Source organism: Opisthocomus hoazin, chromosome 20, assembly GCF_030867145.1.
Source record: "Opisthocomus hoazin isolate bOpiHoa1 chromosome 20, bOpiHoa1.hap1, whole genome shotgun sequence".
Taxonomy (NCBI): Eukaryota; Metazoa; Chordata; class Aves; order Opisthocomiformes; family Opisthocomidae; genus Opisthocomus; species Opisthocomus hoazin.
The window spans coordinates 10,016,318-10,034,110 of record NC_134433.1 but is presented as its reverse complement, the minus strand read 5'-3'; the positions used below and the strand labels follow the sequence as shown (position 1 = coordinate 10,034,110).

Below are 17,793 nucleotides of genomic sequence, written 5' to 3'. Positions count from 1 at the left end.
ACCCTTGGGGGATGGAGGGCAAGGAGATGAGGGGGAATGATGTCCCTGTGATGGGGACCTTTGGTGACAGAGGGCGGGGAAGCAGGTGGCAGAGATGTCCTCATGGCGAGGACCATTATGGGATGGAGGGCAGAGAGGCAGGTGGCAGAGGTGTCCTAGGGATGGAGACCCTTGGGGGATGGAGGGCAAGGAGATGGGTGGGAAAGATATCCCTGCGGTGGGGACCTTTGGAGTTGGAGGGAGGGGAGGCAGGTGGCAGAGATGTCCCCATGGCGAGGACCCTTATGGGACGGAGGGGACGGTGCTGCAGCACCTCTGGGGGGTTTGGGAGCACGGTGCCTGGAGGAGGTTTCAATTTTGAACTTCAGAAAGCACAAAACACCCGTTTTCACCCCATTGCTTGTGTCGGCAAGCCATGCCCCGCCAACTCAGCGGGGGCCGGTGGCCCTGCCGCAGCCACGCAGAGCGATGCGGTGCCAGCTCGGGGTGGGGGGCTGCCGGCGGCTCAGGGTGCGGTGTCCCCCAGGCTAAGCCCCAAGCGCCGGCCGGACGGCCCCAAGGGCAGCAGCGCCCGCTCCAGCCGCAGCCCATCGTCCCCGTCGCCGCGCCGCTCGGCCTCGCCGCACCAGAACGGGCACAAGGGCAGCGCCCAGAACGGCCGCCACAGCCACGGAGCCCCGCTCCCGGAGCCCTCGGATGTACGTAGGCTTTTCTTGGATCACCGTTCGCTTCCCTCCACTCCTCCCTCCGCAGGACCCCCGACCCTGGCTCTCCTCTCCCCTCCTTCCCCGCTCTCTCGGCTCCCCCCTCGCCCAGCCTGGGCACACGGGGGGATGCGGGGTGCAGGCTGCACCCCCCCAGCACCCACAGCCTCCCGCTGGGTGCATGGTCTCCCCGGGGGAGCCAGCCCACCGCCTCGGGGCAGGTATCGGGGCAGCCAGCAGGGCATCCCCCACCCCACCATGGCCACCCATCGCTCTACGGATGTCACCCACCCTCAGGGACGATGGCTTGGCAGGCCAGTGTCACCTGCCAGGGTCACTGCTGGGCTCAGCACCTCCCTGGGAGTGGATTGAGCCCAGACAGCCAAGAAATGGGTAAAGCTGGAAAATTCTTGTTTCCCCGCCAGCCCCAACCCGTCCCAGTGCCAAGATGGCAGCACCAGCACTCACCCAGGACCCCAGCACCCACTCTGGGGACTGGTGTTAGGCTAGGCTAGGCTTTGGAGGGGGTTTGGTGCTGGGTGCTCAGAGTTCAGGAACTCAGGGTCCCCATGGCGGGTGACATCGGGGCTTGGTGTCCCCAGCTCTGCCTTGGTGTCCCGGGGGTCCTGGTGAAGCCCGGGGGGCTGCTCCCGCACTGAGCGGGGCAAAGCCCTAACCCAGTGGGACCAGGAGGCCAGCCCCAGTTTAACCAGTGCCGGGGTGGCGAGGAGCCTGCTCTGGCTGGCAGGGGGCTGGCGGCAGGGCTGAGCGAAGGCAGCGCATGGGGGAACCCCACTGCTGGGGGCACAGAGGTCCCCGCTCGCCCCAGGGGACTTTATTCCCACGGCAGGGTGCCATGGGGACGCTCCCAGGCTGGCAGCACCCAAAGCTGCCACTCCAACGCCTGCAGGGCCAGGTACACCCCAGAAAAAGGGGCCAGGAGCCCCCCACCCCCTCCTCACACCCCCTTCACCCTCCCTGGCTCCCCAGCCCAGCACCCAGCACCCCCAGCAGCACCCAGCACCCTGCCCACCATCTCGAGGCACCTCTCTGCTTTCTTCTTTCCTGTGGTTTTGGCTGGGGCGTGGGGGGGTTCGGGTGCCGAGCACCCACCCAGGCGCCCAGCTCGCCCCGCTCTCCCCGTGCCCACCACCCCCAGCACCCAGCATCGCCCAGGCCGCCGAGCTCCCACGGCTCCCCGGCACCAGCGGGACTTTTCTCCGACAACTTTCTCTCTTTTTCTCTCTCTCTCTTCTTTCTCTCTCTGGTTTCTATTTTTTATTTTTTTTTCTTTTTAATCCCATCTGTGTTTTTCTTTAGCCTCCCATTTGAAAAAAACCCAAACGGTAATATACACTTCCATTTCTTGCTCAGCAGAAGCAGGGACGAGGGGGAGGGAAGGGCAATGAAACGTGCTTTTTTTTTTTCCCCCCTCCTTGTTTTAGTTGCCTTTCTCATGATTTCTTTTCCCTCGTGATGTACAGAAATGCAAACGATATACATCTCTCTCATTTTTTTTTTTACCCCCCTGTTGTCGTCGTGTTGTTCTAGAATTTTTTGCTTTTGTGTGTGTTAATGTGGAGAAGAAAAAAAAAAAAGCAGATGTGTTTTCTAAATATTTATGACCGCTGAACACTGTATTTCCATTTTCTATATTTTGAACAAGGAATTTAAAAGGGAAGAGAACCGAGCAGCTCGACACCACAAAGGTAGCGGGCTCGCTTCGGAATTGCGGAGCGAATTGCCCTTTGCCTCCTTGAATTGGCTTCGGCCCCGTGCCTGGGCTGGCGGCCGGACCCTGCGGCCGCGGGGGGTTTCTCCTCCGCGGCTGCAGGATGAGGCCGTTGGGTGCTGGGCTATCTGCTGACCCCCCCAGGCCCAGCACCCTGCGGCCATCCCGCACCCAGGCGCCCGCATCCTGCATCCCGGCAGGGCGAGGGCTGAGCAGCCCCAGTACCTGGCCCCCTGCCTCCTCCAGACCCCCCAAAAGCGCCGGGCTCAGCCCATCCCCGGGGTGAGCCGTGCCCCTCAGCACCCCCAGAAGAAGAGGTGCCCCAGGGCGCTGCGCAGCGTTGCCTTCCCTTTTAAATACCCGGTCCCGTCTCCATCCATCCCTGCTGCCTCCCCCAGCCTTCCTCCCGGGTCTCTCCTCCTCCTCCTCACCCACACGCACCCTCCGGCCCCTCTTTCTCTCCGGTTTTCTTTGGGCCAACACAGCCCAACAGCCCTCGCCGTGTCCCACCTCCATCCATCGCCTTCCCTGCATGTTATCCGGGACTTTGCCGTGTTGTAGAGCGACTTTTGAAGACCGAAATGCAGCCGGGTTACAGACACCAGCCAGCAAACCCCCCCCGTGCCCGCCCTGCTCGGCAGCCGGCCACAGCCTTTCCGTTTAAAAAAAGAGAAATTAAAAAAAAGAAAGCTAACTAGACCAATTTTATAAGTAATTTTATAAAATCTAAGCAAAGCAAATGGGATTAGCCGAGGGGTCTGGATCGCCGTACTAAAGAGTCCTTGTCTTTTTCCCATTCTGCCCTCCAAATGTGGAGATTATTGTTTTCTTTTTTTATTATCGCATTCCTGTCACTGCCAATTGCGAAGGTAGGTATTTCGTCCACCTCTGCACGTTCACTTCTGCAGATGAGCCTGTTGAAAAGCACCGTAGCTTGATTTAATGTTATTTTCTCTTTCTTTCTGACTTTCTTTCTCTTTCTTTCTCGCTCTCCTTCTCTGTCTTTCTTTCATTTTGTCTCTTTTTGGTGGCTATTAATAATTTTTTTTTGATTTGTATGGTTTTCCCCAGTTAGCTGCAAAGCCATGCTCTTCTCTTACGTTCTTTATTTATACTTTTTTGCCCTGTCCACGTAATATTTTTTTCTTTCTTCCCTCCTTTTCTCTTCCCCGTCTCCTTGTGCCGTTGGTAGAATGCATTTCTGTGTTTTTCAGCCCTCCGACTTTGTGTTCATTTCCAGCCAGGGGCCGAGTACGGCTGCACCGTTTGGGTCCCCCCTTAGGGGCCGGGTAACGAAGGCAAATGTAATTAGCAAGAAATAGTGACAGCGGCCAGAGCCCACGGGTGGGAGCGGCAGCAGATCCTGGGCACAGAGGGTTTCGGGGTGGATGGATGGGGCAAGAAAAGAGAAATTTGGGGAGATGTGTGAGTTTGTGCTCTCATCAGGCCGTGATGGGAAAAAAAAACCCCAATCCAGGGAAAATATCGGGGAGATGCAACAGGGGAAGTTGAAATCTTCCTCTGTGGAGAGAGGCAGCTCCAGGACACCGCGGTCCCAGCAGGGCAGGGGACAGCATCCCAGTCCCAGCTGTCCCAGCCCCACAGGCCCCCAGAGCGTGTTTTCCCCTTTGGATTTATTTGGGGCGCTTTTACCTTCGTTGCCTTCCTGCACGCCTGGGCAGGAGACCCCTCCGCCCCCGCCCCAGGGTTTGGGTGGGAGCCCCGCATCCCCCAGCCCGCGCCCGCGGCATGGCCGCCATGGGAAAGAGGATGCCTCTCTCTTTCTCTCTTCTTCCTCTTCTTCTTCTTCATCTCTGCTTTTATTTTTCCCTGCCTGGCTGCGGGGCTGGGCGCGGGCTCAGCTGAACCCGGCTTTCCAGGGCTGCCGCGTCCCCTCGGAGGGGGTCCGCGTCCTGCAGCGCTCGCTGGTGCCATGGGCAGGGCTGGCCGTCGCTGCCAGCCTCCCCCCTCGCTGGAGCAATCGCAACAGCAGCAGATTGCTGAAAAAAAGCACCCCTGAATCCCCCCAGTTTGGCTCCATCAGGCTGGTGTGCGGCTGGAGGGGTTGGCTGGTCCGCGGGCACAAGGAGGTGGTGGGGGACGTGCCACCGGTGGGGCTTGCGTGACACACACACCCCCCCCCCCCCCGCCTCGGGAGGCTGGGGGACATGGTGGCCTCGTGTCCCTTTTGCAGCATCTGTGTGGGGGTCCCCAGGCTCCCACCCCAGCACGTCTCCTGCTGCTCTTTGGGGGAGAAAAGCCAGATTTAGGACATGGCGGGGTGAGCGGGGAGAACCTCGTCCTCGAGGATTAACCCCACCGTGTTTGGGGTGAGGGGCCGGTGGGGGGTTGGGGTCACCGGCCCCCAGCGAAGCCCCAGGCACGGCGACACAAATCCCAGCATCACCACAATCCCCCTGCACCCTCTGAGATCCTCTCGGCTGGGCTCAGCGCCGTCCCGCGCAGGATTTACCCCTCTGGGGATGCTCAGGGACCCAGTGCCAGGCTGCGACTGGGGGAAGGAGACCCGTAAAGCCCCCCCTGAGCCGGGGTTTGCCGGCTTGGTCGTGGCCAGCGGTGCAGGACCACTTTCCACCCATCTTTTTGGTCTAGCAGTGCTTGGAAAGATGGGGAAAAGAGCCCAGGCAGCGGCTGCGGCTCGGAGGAGCTCAGATATTTGGGAGCCGCTGTGACCTGGACCCCGGGGCCGGGCAAAACCCCCCCAGCTCTCGGCGAGAGCCCGGCACGGGGCCTCGGCCGCAGTGGTGGCCCAGGGTTTCCCCCCCACCCAGTAGGAGAAGTGAGTTGGTTTGTTTTATTTCTCCTCTCTCTGGCTCTGTCTCTGTCTCTCCTCCTTCTCTCGCTCTTTCTTTCTCTCTTGCATTTTTGTGAATCTAATGATGCACTTATATTGCCCCGCTTTTCCCTTCTCTTCATACCTTACCTACTAAAGGAGGAAATGCCACTTTTTTGGTAAGTGGATGTTAACCAAGAGGGACTTAAAAAAAAAAAAAAAAGCATATAATGGAAAAAAAAAAAAAAGAGGAAGCAGAAAGCAAAGTCTGTGTTGAGTGCTGATGAGGACTTAGCAGTTCCCTGCAGAGTCACAGCTAACAGCTCAATGCGTGTCCCAGGAAGAGCTCAGAGACATTTGTTTATCTCAGTAACGAGGACATTTGTGAAGTTTTGCTTTGTTTTGGTTTTTTTTTAAAATTTTATTTGATTTGGATGGTTTTTCTTTTTTTTTGTTGTTGTTTCTTTTTGCCTTCTCGGCCCTGGCCCCCCACCCCCCTGCCTTGCCCTCCATTGTCGCTCTGTGCCGTCCTCCTTGTTTCTTGATTTGTTTTAAGCGAAAAGCCGTACTATCTATAAAAACTACACATAACTGAACATATATCTCTCTATATATGTGCATGCCTCTGTGTGAGCAGACCCCCCATCACCTCCGGCCCTCTTTGGTTCAACCCCTTCCCCTTGGCTCAGTCTGATTTACTCTCCCCTGTCTCCCCACCTCCCCTCCCCTCCTCTCATCTTTTCTTTTTTCCCCCATTTTCCTCCCTTCGTTTGAGTTTTACCCCCTTTTCCCTTCCCCTTTCTTGGTCAGGACGGGTGGGCACCAGGGTTTGCTTTATCCCCTCTCCAGGTGTTTTTGGGGGGGGGTTGTTTCTTTCCCTTCGAGCTCTCCCTCCCCGATGACTTGGGGGTTTCTTGGTTGGTTTTTTTCTTTTTTTTTTTTTCTCCCATCCCACCCCTTCCTTTGTTTTGTTTGTTTTTTTTTTCAATTTTATTTGAATTATTTTTTTGGCGTTCTGCATGCGGAGGTTTGCATGACCCACGTTGTTGAGGGCGAGAGGAAGGTGCAGGGTAGCGTCTGTGTAGCCTGCCTTATGCGATGTGCGTTGACGTTGTGAACCGCGCCCCCGGCCCGGCGCCCCCCGTTAAAATCCCCTTTCTCCTTCTTTCTTCTCTTCTTCCCCCCCTCCGCCTTTCCCCCTTCTCTCTCTCTCTCTCCCCCTTGCCAGAGGCCGGCCTCGGCGTCCCCCTCTCCGCGGGCTCACGGCAGGACGGACCCTCCGTCCCCCCGCGCCCGGGGTAGCCGACACGGTGCCCGCAGCCCCCGGTCGCCCACGCCGGAGCGGGCCAAGCACGGCCACCGGCATCGCTCCCGCAGCGCCTCGCCACCGCCCCGACACCGCGGCCAGAGCAAGGGGCGGCCCCCGGCCCCCCGGGACCCCCCACCGCCGCCGCTCAGCCCCGCCGGCTACAGCAGCGACTCGGAGGGCTCGGTGGGCTCCCACCCCTACCACCCGCCGCTCGGCCCCGACCGGAACCATGGCACCCACGCCAAGAAGTAAGGAGGTCCCCCGGATGGGGTCGGGCTGTCCCTGCCTGGGACATGGGAGCTGGTCGCTGATATTTGGGGTGCAGTCCCATGTAGGCACCCCAGTTCCATCTGGGCAAAGGTCTGAGGGCCAAGCTGGGGACCAGGGCGGGGTTGGGATGCTCGAGGAATGGGGATGGGGATGGGGATGGGGATGGGGATGGGGATGGGGATGGGGATGGGGATGGGAATGGAGATGGAGATGGAGATGGGGATGGGAATGGGGATGGGGATGGGGATAGGGATGGAGATGGGAACGAGGATGAGGACGTGCATGGAGATGGGGATGGAGATGGGGATAGGGAAGAGCCACAGTGGGTCAATGCCAACGCATTGCGGGAAGGGTCATCCCCACAAGCGATTATCGCAGCATGAAGGGCAGTGCCTGGATGGCTGCGTGGGTCTGCAGCATCCCCCAGGGTGCAGGAACCCAAGCGGGTGAGCACCCCATGCTTTATAATCAGGGATGCAGCCCAGCCAAAAACTGGGGTCACATAGGCGCATCAGCTGCTCCCCCATGGGAACGTGGGGTCCCCGGCTCCCACGGGGACACCCGACCAGCCACAGCAGGCGAGATGCGAGGAGACACTGGGTTCTGCCTTCGCAGGGTGAAGGAGAGGCACCACCGGGGCCGGCCCAACAGCAGCTCGGAGTCATCGGCCAAGCACTCCCGGCACGCCTCGGAGCGGAGGAAGAGCCCGTCGCCCAGCCCCGGGCAGCGCAGCAGCTCCTGGAGCTCCAGCGGCTCCCTCTCCAAATCCCGCTCCCGCTCCCGGGAGAAGAGAGCAGGGCGCAGCCGGTCCCGCTCACCCTCGCCGAAAAAACCCGCCAGCAGGTCAGCCCCTGGGGGGGCTGCATTGCAGGGGTCATAGGCACCAGCAATGGCTCAGGGTGGTCCCGGCCCCCCTGGGGCTCGGGGAGGGGGCTACGGGATGTTCCAGGCCTTGGTGGCACTGGAAGCGCCAGCCACAGGGGGGGTGTCACCCCCATGGGGTGCTGCTGAGCATGGGCTGTCCCTGTGTCCCGCTCGGGACCCCAGCCTGCACCCCTGACACTCCTCCTCCTCCTCGTGGTGTAGAGAGAAGGACAACGAGCCCCGAACACGCCACGGTGACCCCGATCCCGCCCGCGCCCGGCGCCGCTCCAGGAGCTATTCCCCCATCAGGAAGAGAAGACGGGACTCGCCCAGCTTCATGGAGCCCAGGAGGATCACGAGGTGGGTCCTGGTGCGGTGAAGCCTCTGCTGCGGCCGCTGGCACAGCGCCGGGTTGAGCTCTGCCATCAGCCAGCCCTGAGGACGCGTGGGTGGATGGATGGACAGATGGACGGATGGATGGGTGGATGGATGAGTGGATGGGTGGGTGGATGGATGGGTGGACGGGTGGGTGGTTGGATGGATGGGTGGGTGGATGGGTGGATGGGTGGGTGGATGGATGGATGGACGGATGGGTGGATGGATGGATGGATGGATGGATGGATGGATGGATGGATGGATGGATGGATGGATGGATGGACGGACAAACGGATGAGCAGCTGTGCAGACAGATAGGTAACCCTGAGGATGATCAGCTGGGCAAATCAGCTGGCCCAGACAGACAGATAACCAGACTGCCTCCAGTATTACGGCCTTCTCATCTTTTCCCATTTTGAGGCATGAAAATAGGAATTCGTTTTAATCCCTGTGTGCATATTCCAGCACGAGGTATGGCCGGGAGGATGTCACTTCCCTGCCCTCCAAAAGCCGGTGACTCCTCCTTGAGATCCTATTGACTCAGGATCCCCAGGCTGTAAGGCAGGCAATATTTAGTGCCAGACGAAACACTGTGTGCATATATAGTACCTCATTAGTATGCAGGGCTGGCGGCGGTACCGGTGGCGAGCTGAGATTACCTCGTTCCTGACCTATTTGTCTCTCCTGCTATCAGCTGGGAGATCGGGGCGTGGGGTGGAGGGGCTGGATTTGCAGAAATCAGCTCTGGCTCACTGGGGAGGGGTGTTATTTTGCCTGGGCTGGACTGAAGGTGTAAGGAGGGAGGACAGGAGAAATACTGCTCAGCCGGTGGGTTAGAGCTCGCTGCAGCCCTCCCCGATGGATGCCCTCGAAAGAACGTGGAAGCCCCAGAACCACCAGCTGGTTTTGCATCCCTCCCGCTCCATCCCTGAGCTGGTTTTGCCGGGCTGTCCCCAGGAAGGTGCCAGGGCTCGGTGGGAGGACACAGCCCATGGTCCCTGCAGACACCATCCCCCCATCCCTGTCACCCATCCCTGGGGTGGATGGGGACAGCAGACCCAGCTCTGCTGGGGGTTCAGGAGGAGCGGAGCTGTTTCTGCGAAACTTGGAGGATGCTGTGGGGAAGGGGCAGCCAGGAGAACCCCCCCAGTCCCCCTCACCTGCCCTGTAGCCCAGCCAGATGCCCCAGGGCCTTTCCTTGCCCTCCTGTCCTGTTCCCAGTCCCCATCACTCCCTGCCACCCCAGGGTCCAGCACCGTGTGGTCCTGCCTCAGTGATGCCAACTTCTCCTTTTCCATTTCATCCCAAGGTCCCTCTCGGAGAGCATCGCCGCCAGCCTGGCTCCCAGGGTAACCTCCCCCCTTCCTCCTCATCCTCTTCCTCCTCCTCTTCCTCCTGGACCCCTCTGTGTCTCCCCACACCCTAGGATGCCCTCGGCACCCAGCCGCCTCCGGGCCGTGCCAGTGTCTCCCTTCGGTCCCACTAACACCGGGCCGGGAGAAGGGGGCGAGTGGTCGGCTCCTACACCGGCTCCAGACGTCGCTGCCCCCCGTGTCCCCCCGTCCCCACTGTGCCCATGCTCTCCACGTCCCTCCTCATCCTCAGGCGCCAGCGGGCCGTGGCTCGCCTCCCGCTAATCCCAAACGTCTCTTTTTTCAGCAGCTTTCAATCTTTGGTGTCTGGGAAACACAAAAGCCACATTAACCTGCTCACTTTCTGCCCTCGCCGCTGCCTAATCCAGGACTAACACCCCGGGGGGGGGCTGGGGAGGGGGAAGGGGATGGAGGGGGGTGATGCTGGGCGGCCGCATCCTGACACCGTGCAGCGGTCTGAGCCCAGTCACCCTGGGGATGCTTGGCCGTGCCGGGGAGCCAGTGCCGGACCCCCTCCCCGAGCTGCTGCCGGGGGCCTGACTCAGTTTCCCTTTTCCGTTTGCAGCGCTCGCAAGCGTCCCATCCCCTACTACCGCCCCAGCCCCTCGTCCTCCAGCTCGCTGAGCACCTACTCCTACAGCCGCAGCCGCAGCCGCAGCTACGACAGCTACAGCACCAGCCGCAGCCGCAGCCGGACTCGCAGCCCCCCCAGCCGCTCCCGCAGCCCCAGCCGCAGCCCCAGCTACAACAGCCGCAGCAGCTCGGAGAGTGCCGGCTTCTGAGCCCCCCCAACCCCGGGCACCCGGCCGCAGCCCCCCACCATCCAGCCTGTGTCCCCCCGCGATGCCACCTGCACCCCCGCGGACCACCAGGGACGTGGAAAAGAGCCGGGGGCTGCTAAGGATGGACCTGGCGGCGGGGGAAAAGTGGGGGCTGAAAACTCAGATGGGTCCTTGCATTGCCCTGGGAGGGGGAAATCCCCCCCCTGCCCCCCCCCCCCCCGGGGTGTTTTGGGGTCAGGATGGGGTAGGGGAAGGATATCTTCTTATTTCTGCTAGCGCTGGGGTGGGGTGGGATGGGGTGGGCGAGCACAGAGCAAGGGAACAAATTGCTCAGCAGAGACCTTGGGGAGAGCGGGCGGGGGCAGCTGGGGACCCCCCCCGGGAGCCCCCCGTGCATTTTGGGGTTGGTTGGACTTTTTTAGCACAAGCGTGTCCTTGGCCCGGGGGGCTCCTTCAGCCCGGGCTGGGCTGGAGGGCATGATGGCAGCCGGAGGCAAGCCCCGGCGTTCCCCCGGCAGAGGAGTCACCGTGTCCCCGTGGTGTCCCAGGAGACAGGGCCACCGCAAACCATTTTGGGGACCCCCCCCAGCCCGAGCACACGCCGAGCCATGGATGAACAAAACCCAGCGGCACCCACAAGTCTCCTCCCGAGCAGGGCTGTGCAGGGGCCACCCCTGCGGGCTAACGCTGCTGATGGCACCCACCCATCTCACCCAATATTGGGGGGGACCGAGCTGTCACCCCCAGGAGGAGGGAGCTGCAAGGATGAGGGCTGGGCTGGGGATTTTTCCAACCCCGTGGCTGCATCCAGCCATCCGCCAGCTTCAGCATGTCGTACCCTGCCTTTGGGCTCGCAGCCCCCGGCCCCCGCCTGCTCTTGGGCCGAGCGGTGGCTTTTTAAACTTAATTACAGCAAGAGAGAGGCGGGAGGGTCCCGGGCTTTGCCAGCAGCCCCACGTTTCCAGGACTTTGCTGATTTTCCAAAAAGAAGACGCGCTCCGGACGCTGAGGGGCTGTTGGTGTTTAATCCGCGTTTTCCGACCGGCTGGAGCGGGACGATGGGGCTGAGCCTCGCTGGGCGGGAGAGCGGCTGCCCGGGTGAACCCGCTGCCCCGAGCTGAGAGCCGGGCTTTGGCAGACCCGCTCGATGCTGGTTTGCAGCCAGCCGGGGTCGGGGGGATCCTCTGGACTCCAGCTTGGCTGGCAAAGCGGCAGCCTCGTTAGCCTGACGAACCAGAGGTCCCGGGAGGGCAGAGATGCGAGTGGAGGGGCTCTCCGGGGTTGATTCTCATCTCCCAAGCCTGGCACATCGAGGAATCGGGCCCAGCCACGTGCTGAGGGTCCACCAGCCCTTGGAGAAACTTCTCCTGGAGCGTGGCTGTGCTGGGTGCCAGCCCCTGGGTTTCCCACCCACCCCCCTCGCTCTGCTGGCAAAGCCACCGGTCACCCTCTGTGGTGCCCGGCCAAGCGGAGCGGTTAGCAGTGGGGTGTACAGGTAAGGAGGGGACACGCTGGTGGCTCTCCATGGCTCAGATCGTCCCCATGTGCCAGCCCCGGGCAGGGCAGCAGCTCTGGATGTGTCCGAGGCAGGAGGAGGTGACGAAGGGTCCCGTCCCCCCAAGCCTGGGGAGACGCAGGGCACAAGTACCCCCAGAATCCCTACGAACCGCTGAGCCACACGCTCCAAAAACCATCCCAGCCCTCTCTGGCCTCAGCCCCCATCCCCATCGCCCCATGGGGAAGCTCAGACTGCCCGCGGGGGCCCCCAGACCCTGCTGGGAGACGGGGGGGTGGGGGTGTCCCCTGAAAACATCCAAACTCAAGCCACTGGCGAGGGGTTATTTTGCCAGCCCCCAGCCCTGCAGACCCCGGGGCCACAGCTCCCGAAATCCCGAGACTCGACTGCAGCGCCGGCGCGGACAAGCCAGCACATCAGGGAAAATTTCCAGTCTTCCTCTTTTACAGTCTCTGTCTCCTGCCGCGGAGGGAGCTAACTGGAACAAATACTCTGTAGAAATACTTCAGTATTTTCCTCTTGCGCGTGCGCTCTCTCTTTTTTTCTGGGTTGTGAGTACAGCTGTAGATTCAGTGAGCTGGTTCAATTATAATAAAATATACAGTATATATTGTAAATGACTCTGCCGGGCAGGGAGCGATTTCTTCACTGGGGGGGGGGCAGCACGGCGGGGTTCACCTGCTCCCTCCATGAAGGCTTGGTCTTGTCCAGCTCCTCGCAGACCCACCCTCCTCGTCCCTGCCCTCTGTCTCCAGCCGCCCCTGGCTCGCTCTTCCCCGGTGCACCGGCCTCTGGCTCCATGCTGGGCGCTCCCTGCGTGTCTGATCCCCCAGAGCATCCCGCTGCCGGGTGTGGGAAACCCTCTGCGGAGGCCCCGCCGCTGGGGCAGAGCTCTCCTCTTGCATCCTTCCCGTCTCCCTGCAGCCCTCCTGGCTCCCTGCATCCTTCCCTGCATCCCTCCCTTTTGCCTGTGACTCTCCCATCCATCTCATCCCTCCTGCATACCCCCCCATATCCCTCCCATTTGCCTGTGACCCTCCCATTCCTCCCTGCATCTGTCCTGCATCCCTTCCTACATCCCCCCTCTGCATCCCTCCAGCATCCCTCCCTGCATCTCCCCCTGCATCCCCCCCTGCATCCCTCCCTGCATCCCCCCCCAGCATCCCTCCCTGCATCCCCCCTGCATTCCTGCCTGCATCCCTCCCTGCATCCCCCCCTGCATCCTTGCATTTTTCCCATCTCTCCCATTTCCTTGCATCCCCGCCTGCATCCCCCTCCTCCCTCCCCTCCTCCCTCCCCTCCCTCCCTGCATCCCTCCCGTTTCCCTGCATCCCTCCCCTCCCTCCCTGCATCCCCGCATCCCTCCCGCCCCCTCCCCTCCGCAGTCCCTGCAGCTCCTCGGCCCCGCTCCTCTCGGCTGCCTTCAGCCCTTTCCCGCTCCGCGTTTCAGAGACAGCGCTGGGCTCTGCCCCAGGCAGAGGGGTTTGGCAGGGGCTGGCGGGGTGCTGGCACCCACTGCAGCCACGGGTGGGGGGGACACCCCCAAATCCCCTGCTGTGGGATCCCCCCCTCCTTACCGTGGCCCCACCTGTGCCCTGCGCCCCGTGGGGAGGGGTCCCCAGAATCACACATCCCTGCACTGAGTGCGTCAGGTCTCAGCTACCGCCTGGCTCTTCAAAGCAGCCCCGCGAGGTACGTCCCACCACGGGGCATCTGTCACCCCAAAACTGGCTGGTCCCTCTCCACAGGGCTGGGGGCCAGAGGATGGGGGGCTGCCAGGCTCGCTGGGCTGGGAAAACTGCCCTTCCCCAGGATGGGGGGCCTGGAGTCTGGCCCCGATGGGAACCCCTTCCTGGCTGCCCGGTGGGCATCCCTGGAGAGACGGGTTTGGCTGTGAGGGCCAGGGGCTAAAGGAACGGGCCTCCATCCCCTGCCAGAGAGGGTGCTGGACCCCCAGCCCCCTGGCCCCCTCATCCCCCCCATCTCCCACCAGCCCCCACGAGGTCCCATCGCCCCCCCCAGCCTCCATTGCCCCCACTGGCCCCATCAGCCCCATCAGCCCCAGGGATCCCCACCTCCAGGGGCTGGAGCAGCCTCACCCCAACTCGGTGCTGGGGGTTCCCGCAGGGGCTCCAGGGATCTGGGGGGCTCCAGAAGGTTCTGGCTGGCAGGTGACGCAGCGGGGACGCATGCGGGCTCCTCCACTGACTCATCCCCCCCCTCCCCAGGCGCTGGCCCAGAGTCCCTGGGATGGTTTTCCGGGCAGGCAGGCGGGGGTGAGGAGACCGGGAGCTCCTCCAAGGACCATCCATCACTCCCAACCAGCCAAACCTCCCGCGGCGAGAGGCAGGCGGACATTTCCCTGGCCGGGGGGGACCCGGGGGGCTCCCCAGCGCGGCTGCGCAACGCCGCCCCGACCCCGGGAAAGTTTCTCGTCCCTTCCCTGGGCCCTGCCGCGATTTCCATTAATAGCCAGCTGAGCCGCCCGGCTAAAAATAACCACCGGGCCCCTTCATAAGTGGCCGCCGGCCGCAGCCCCGGCAGCCCCGCGCACCATGGCCGAGCGCCGCGTCCCCTTCACCTTCCTGCGCAGCCCCAGCTGGGAACCCTTCCGCGACTGGTACCATGGCAGCCGCCTCTTCGACCAGTCCTTCGGGATGCCCCATATCCCCGAGGACTGGTACAAGTGGCCGAGCGGCAGCGCCTGGCCGGGGTATTTCCGCTTGCTGCCCCGGGAGACTGCGCTGCTGCCGGCCCCCGGCTCGCCGTACGGGCAGGCGCTGAGCCGCCAGCTCAGCAGCGGCATCTCCGAGATCCGCCAGACCGCCGACAGCTGGAAGGTCACCTTGGACGTCAACCACTTCGCGCCCGAGGAGCTGGTGGTCAAGACCAAGGATAACGTCGTCGAGATCACCGGTGGGTGCTGGGGAGTAGGGGGGGGTTCAGGGGGGTCCCCGCTCCGGGTGCCGGGCTGGGGGGGAAAAGGGTGGAAAGGCAAAGTGGAGTGGAAGAAGTGATGGGAAGCGAGGGAAGGAAAAGGAGGAGGGAGAAGGGAGGAGGAGAGAGAAGGGAGGAGAGGAGAGGAGAGGAGAGGAGAGGAGAGGAGAGGAGAGGAGAGGAGAGGAGAGGAGAGGAGAGGAGAGGAGAGGAGAGGAAAAAGGGAAGGGGAAAATCAAGACAAAGAGGAAGGCCCTGCATAACGAGTTCGGTCTCGGGGTGCCTTCGTGCTGCTGGTGTTGCACAGGGTGCAGAGACCCCTCCCCAGCCCCACATCTCGACCCCTCGCTGCTGTCCCAGCCAGGACGTGGGGATGGATGCCCCAGAGGCGAGCCACGGAGGGGCAGAGGGGTCTGGGGGGTGACAGGGCCATAGGGAGGGACACCCTGGCCAGCGAGGGGACAGGGGGGTGCCACAGCCCCGCAGTCCCCCCGTGCTCCCCGCAGCTCCCCAGTCAGGGTGGGGTGACGCAGCCCAGCCCCGCAGCACAGGGCCAGCAGCGCAGCGTGCCCCCCGCCCAGCCAGGGGCTGCTGGCAGCCCCCAGCCCCACGCAGCCCGGGGGTCTGCATGGGGTGGGCGCAGCTCCCAGGCCGGTGGGAATCGGGGGTGCAGCCCCCGGGAGACGTGGGTGCTCGGTGTCCAGCCCCACCAGGTTGGGGGGACAAAATTATATTCAGGTGATGAAAACCAGGACAGGCAGGCTCAGCTCCTCCCTGGCTTCGGGCAGTGCCGGGGTCTGGGGGGCCAGGGCAGGGAAGGGTGGTCCCCAGGAGCAGAGACCCTCCCAGACCCCTGCCCGCCCAGCTGGGCCCCTCCAACCAGCCCAGGGTTCATTTTCCTTCCAGGCAAACACGAGGAGAAGCAGGATGAGCACGGCTTCATCTCCAGATGCTTCACCCGAAAATACACGTAAGTACCAGGGAGGGGGGCAGGGGGGATCCTGGCAGCACCCCGGTGTCTTTCGGGACCTCTGCCCGCCCACCCATCCCACTGGGCAAACTGGGCATGCCGCTCACCCGAACTGGGAGCGGGGGGTGGCAGCAATTTGGGGCAGAGCATGTGTCACCGGGCACAGCATCGCGCCTGCTTGGGGCAGTGGGTGCCGCAGCCCTGACCCCCCCCCCTTACCCTGCAGCCTCCCCCCCGGCGTCGAAGCCACGGCCGTGCGGTCCTCGCTGTCCCCCGACGGCATGCTGACGGTGGAGGCCCCCCTGCCCAAGCCGGCCATCCAGTCTGCCGAGATCACCATCCCCGTCACCGTCGAGAGCCAAGCCAAGGAGCCGGCCAAGAAGTAGGCGGCAGCGAGGAGGAGGAGGAAGAGAAGCCTCTGCCACCCCCCCCCCCCAGGCTGCATCCTCACGCCCACCCCCAGCTCGCAGCTCCCTTTTTATTGTTTATTTTCTACTCGCCTGGTCACTGAGTGCCTTGAATAAATGTGAAGGAACCGATGGAATCAGCTGGAATAAAAAGTGGTGAAAGAAAGCAGGCCCCGTGTCTGTCCCCCTGGACCCCCGCGGCACCGGCGCACCGCGGCTGTGCCACGCCGGCTGGGAACCGCACCGTGGGCGCCGGCTCCCTGCTCGACATCCCGGGCCTTCCCATCCTGGATATCCCAAATCCCAGGTCTCCTACATCTCATTTCTCCATATCCCAGCCTCCAGCACCCCCAGTCTCCAAAATCTCTGGTCTCCACACCCCAGGTCTCCGCCATCCCAGGCTCAGCATCCCAGTTTTCCACATCCCGGGTCTCTAACATCCCAGGTCTCCAAAATTACGGGTCTCAGCATCCCGGGTCTCCTACATCTCCACATCCTGTGTCTCTGACATGCCCATTCTCCGAAATTCAGGGTCTCCCACGTCCCCCAGATCCCAGGTCTCAGCACCCTGGGTGTCACCACCCCTCATTTCCAAAACTCTGGGTCTCAGCATCCCGGATCTGAACGTTTTGGGTCTCAGCACCCCAGCGTCACCACCCCGGGTCTCTGAAAACCACGCACCCTCCCCTGCCCCCGGTCGTAGGGGAGCCTGGGGGCAAGCAGGGGCTTCTCAGGCAGAAGCTCTGCCCAGCAGTGTGGCCCCCAACCCCGGCCCCCCCAGCGAGCCCCCTTCCCTCCACCCCACTGCGAGGGGCTGGGCAGGTTGGGGGGTGCAGCTCGGGGGCTGCAGCCGTGCTGGGGCGCTGGACGCAGCGGGGGTTGTGGTCCTGATGCCTTTCTGCCCTGGCTGGCCCCATGCCCCCCACGCCCCCGTGCCTCCTACATGGCCCCGGCCGAGCCCGCGGCTGCCATGTTCCCGCTCCGACAAATCCCCCTAATCCCCCCTGAGTCATCCTGCAGGCGGACGGTGACCCGGGAGGAATCCCGCAGCTGCGAGGCCCCTCGCCGAGCCCGGGGGGCTCCGTGTGCCCCCCAGCCCCGAGCCCCAACCCCTCTGCCCCGGCACTCTGGGGTGCAATGACTTTGGCAGGTCTCAGGCACGATGCCCAAGATGGAGCCGGAGTCGGCTCCTGCTGCCGGGGGTCACGCGTGTGCTTGGGCCCCCCCTTCCCCCCCCAGCGTGTGCCATTTTGGGGATGGGTGGCCACGGCAACCAGAGCGATGGAGATGGTTGCCATGGCGAGCAGCAGCTGCTGGTAGCCCAGCCTGGGGTGGGGGTGGGGGCTGAACACCAACCCCCCTGCCCAGCCCTGCAGTGTGTGGAGGGGGAGGCTGGGTGTGATGAGTTTGGCAGGTCTCAGCCCTCCTGGGTGGGCAACCATCCTGGGGCTCCAGGGCTGGGGACGGGGCAGGCGGGAGGTCCCTGCAGGGCAGGAGATGCCAGTCGGGGGCTGTCCCCCCCCTCCCCAGCCCCTCTGCGGGTTTCTGCGCTGCCCCGGGCACCGCACTGCAGCACCCAGCCCTGGGCACACCCAACACCCCATCTCAGGGCTAGACCCTGCCCGGCAAGCAGTGAGGAGACCCCTGCCCACCCCCGCCCCTCCGGTGCACCCTGGGGCGACACTGACCCACCTCCACCGGCGCTGCTCCAGCCTGGGGGATCCATCTCCCGCTCCAGACAGGGAAACTGAGGCCCCAGC

The 17,793-nt window shown here is 63.0% G+C and overlaps 2 protein-coding genes across 4 annotated transcripts in view; both read left to right on the top strand.

The window, feature by feature from the left end:
• The window catches only part of SRRM3 (serine/arginine repetitive matrix 3), a 29,025-nt gene extending 18,744 nt beyond the window's left edge, over nucleotides 1–10,281 (top strand). For all 3 annotated transcript variants that reach the window (XM_075440442.1, XM_075440443.1, XM_075440441.1), the window contains 5 exons: nucleotides 527–698; nucleotides 6,459–6,787; nucleotides 7,425–7,652; nucleotides 7,896–8,033; nucleotides 9,987–10,281. In XM_075440442.1, coding sequence (XP_075296557.1) covers nucleotides 527–698; nucleotides 6,459–6,787; nucleotides 7,425–7,652; nucleotides 7,896–8,033; nucleotides 9,987–10,203 — 1,084 coding nt within the window. In that variant the 3' untranslated portion in view covers nucleotides 10,204–10,281. The remainder of the gene's footprint in view (nucleotides 1–526; nucleotides 699–6,458; nucleotides 6,788–7,424; nucleotides 7,653–7,895; nucleotides 8,034–9,986) is intronic.
• A 3,948-nt stretch (nucleotides 10,282–14,229) lies between these two features.
• HSPB1 (heat shock protein family B (small) member 1) lies at nucleotides 14,230–16,199 on the top strand. The gene is made up of 3 exons (XM_075440110.1): nucleotides 14,230–14,635; nucleotides 15,563–15,626; nucleotides 15,853–16,199. Exons 1-3 carry the CDS (start codon nucleotides 14,275–14,277, stop codon nucleotides 16,010–16,012), a joined length of 585 nt encoding a protein of 194 aa, XP_075296225.1. The 5' UTR covers nucleotides 14,230–14,274; the 3' UTR covers nucleotides 16,013–16,199.
• Nucleotides 16,200–17,793: the final 1,594 nt, after the last annotated feature.

What these genes read in the sequence shown, in the direction of transcription:
- HSPB1 (XM_075440110.1), top strand. Translation starts at nt 14,275, where the DNA reads ATGGCCGAGCGCCGCGTCCCCTTCACCTTCCTGCGCAGCCCCAGCTGG. An exon ending in TAACGTCGTCGAGATCACCG is followed by an intron (nt 14,636 to 15,562) that starts GTGGGTGCTGGG and finishes TTTTCCTTCCAG; the next exon opens with GCAAACACGAGGAGAAGCAG. An exon ending in TGCTTCACCCGAAAATACAC is followed by an intron (nt 15,627 to 15,852) that starts GTAAGTACCAGG and finishes CTTACCCTGCAG; the next exon opens with CCTCCCCCCCGGCGTCGAAG.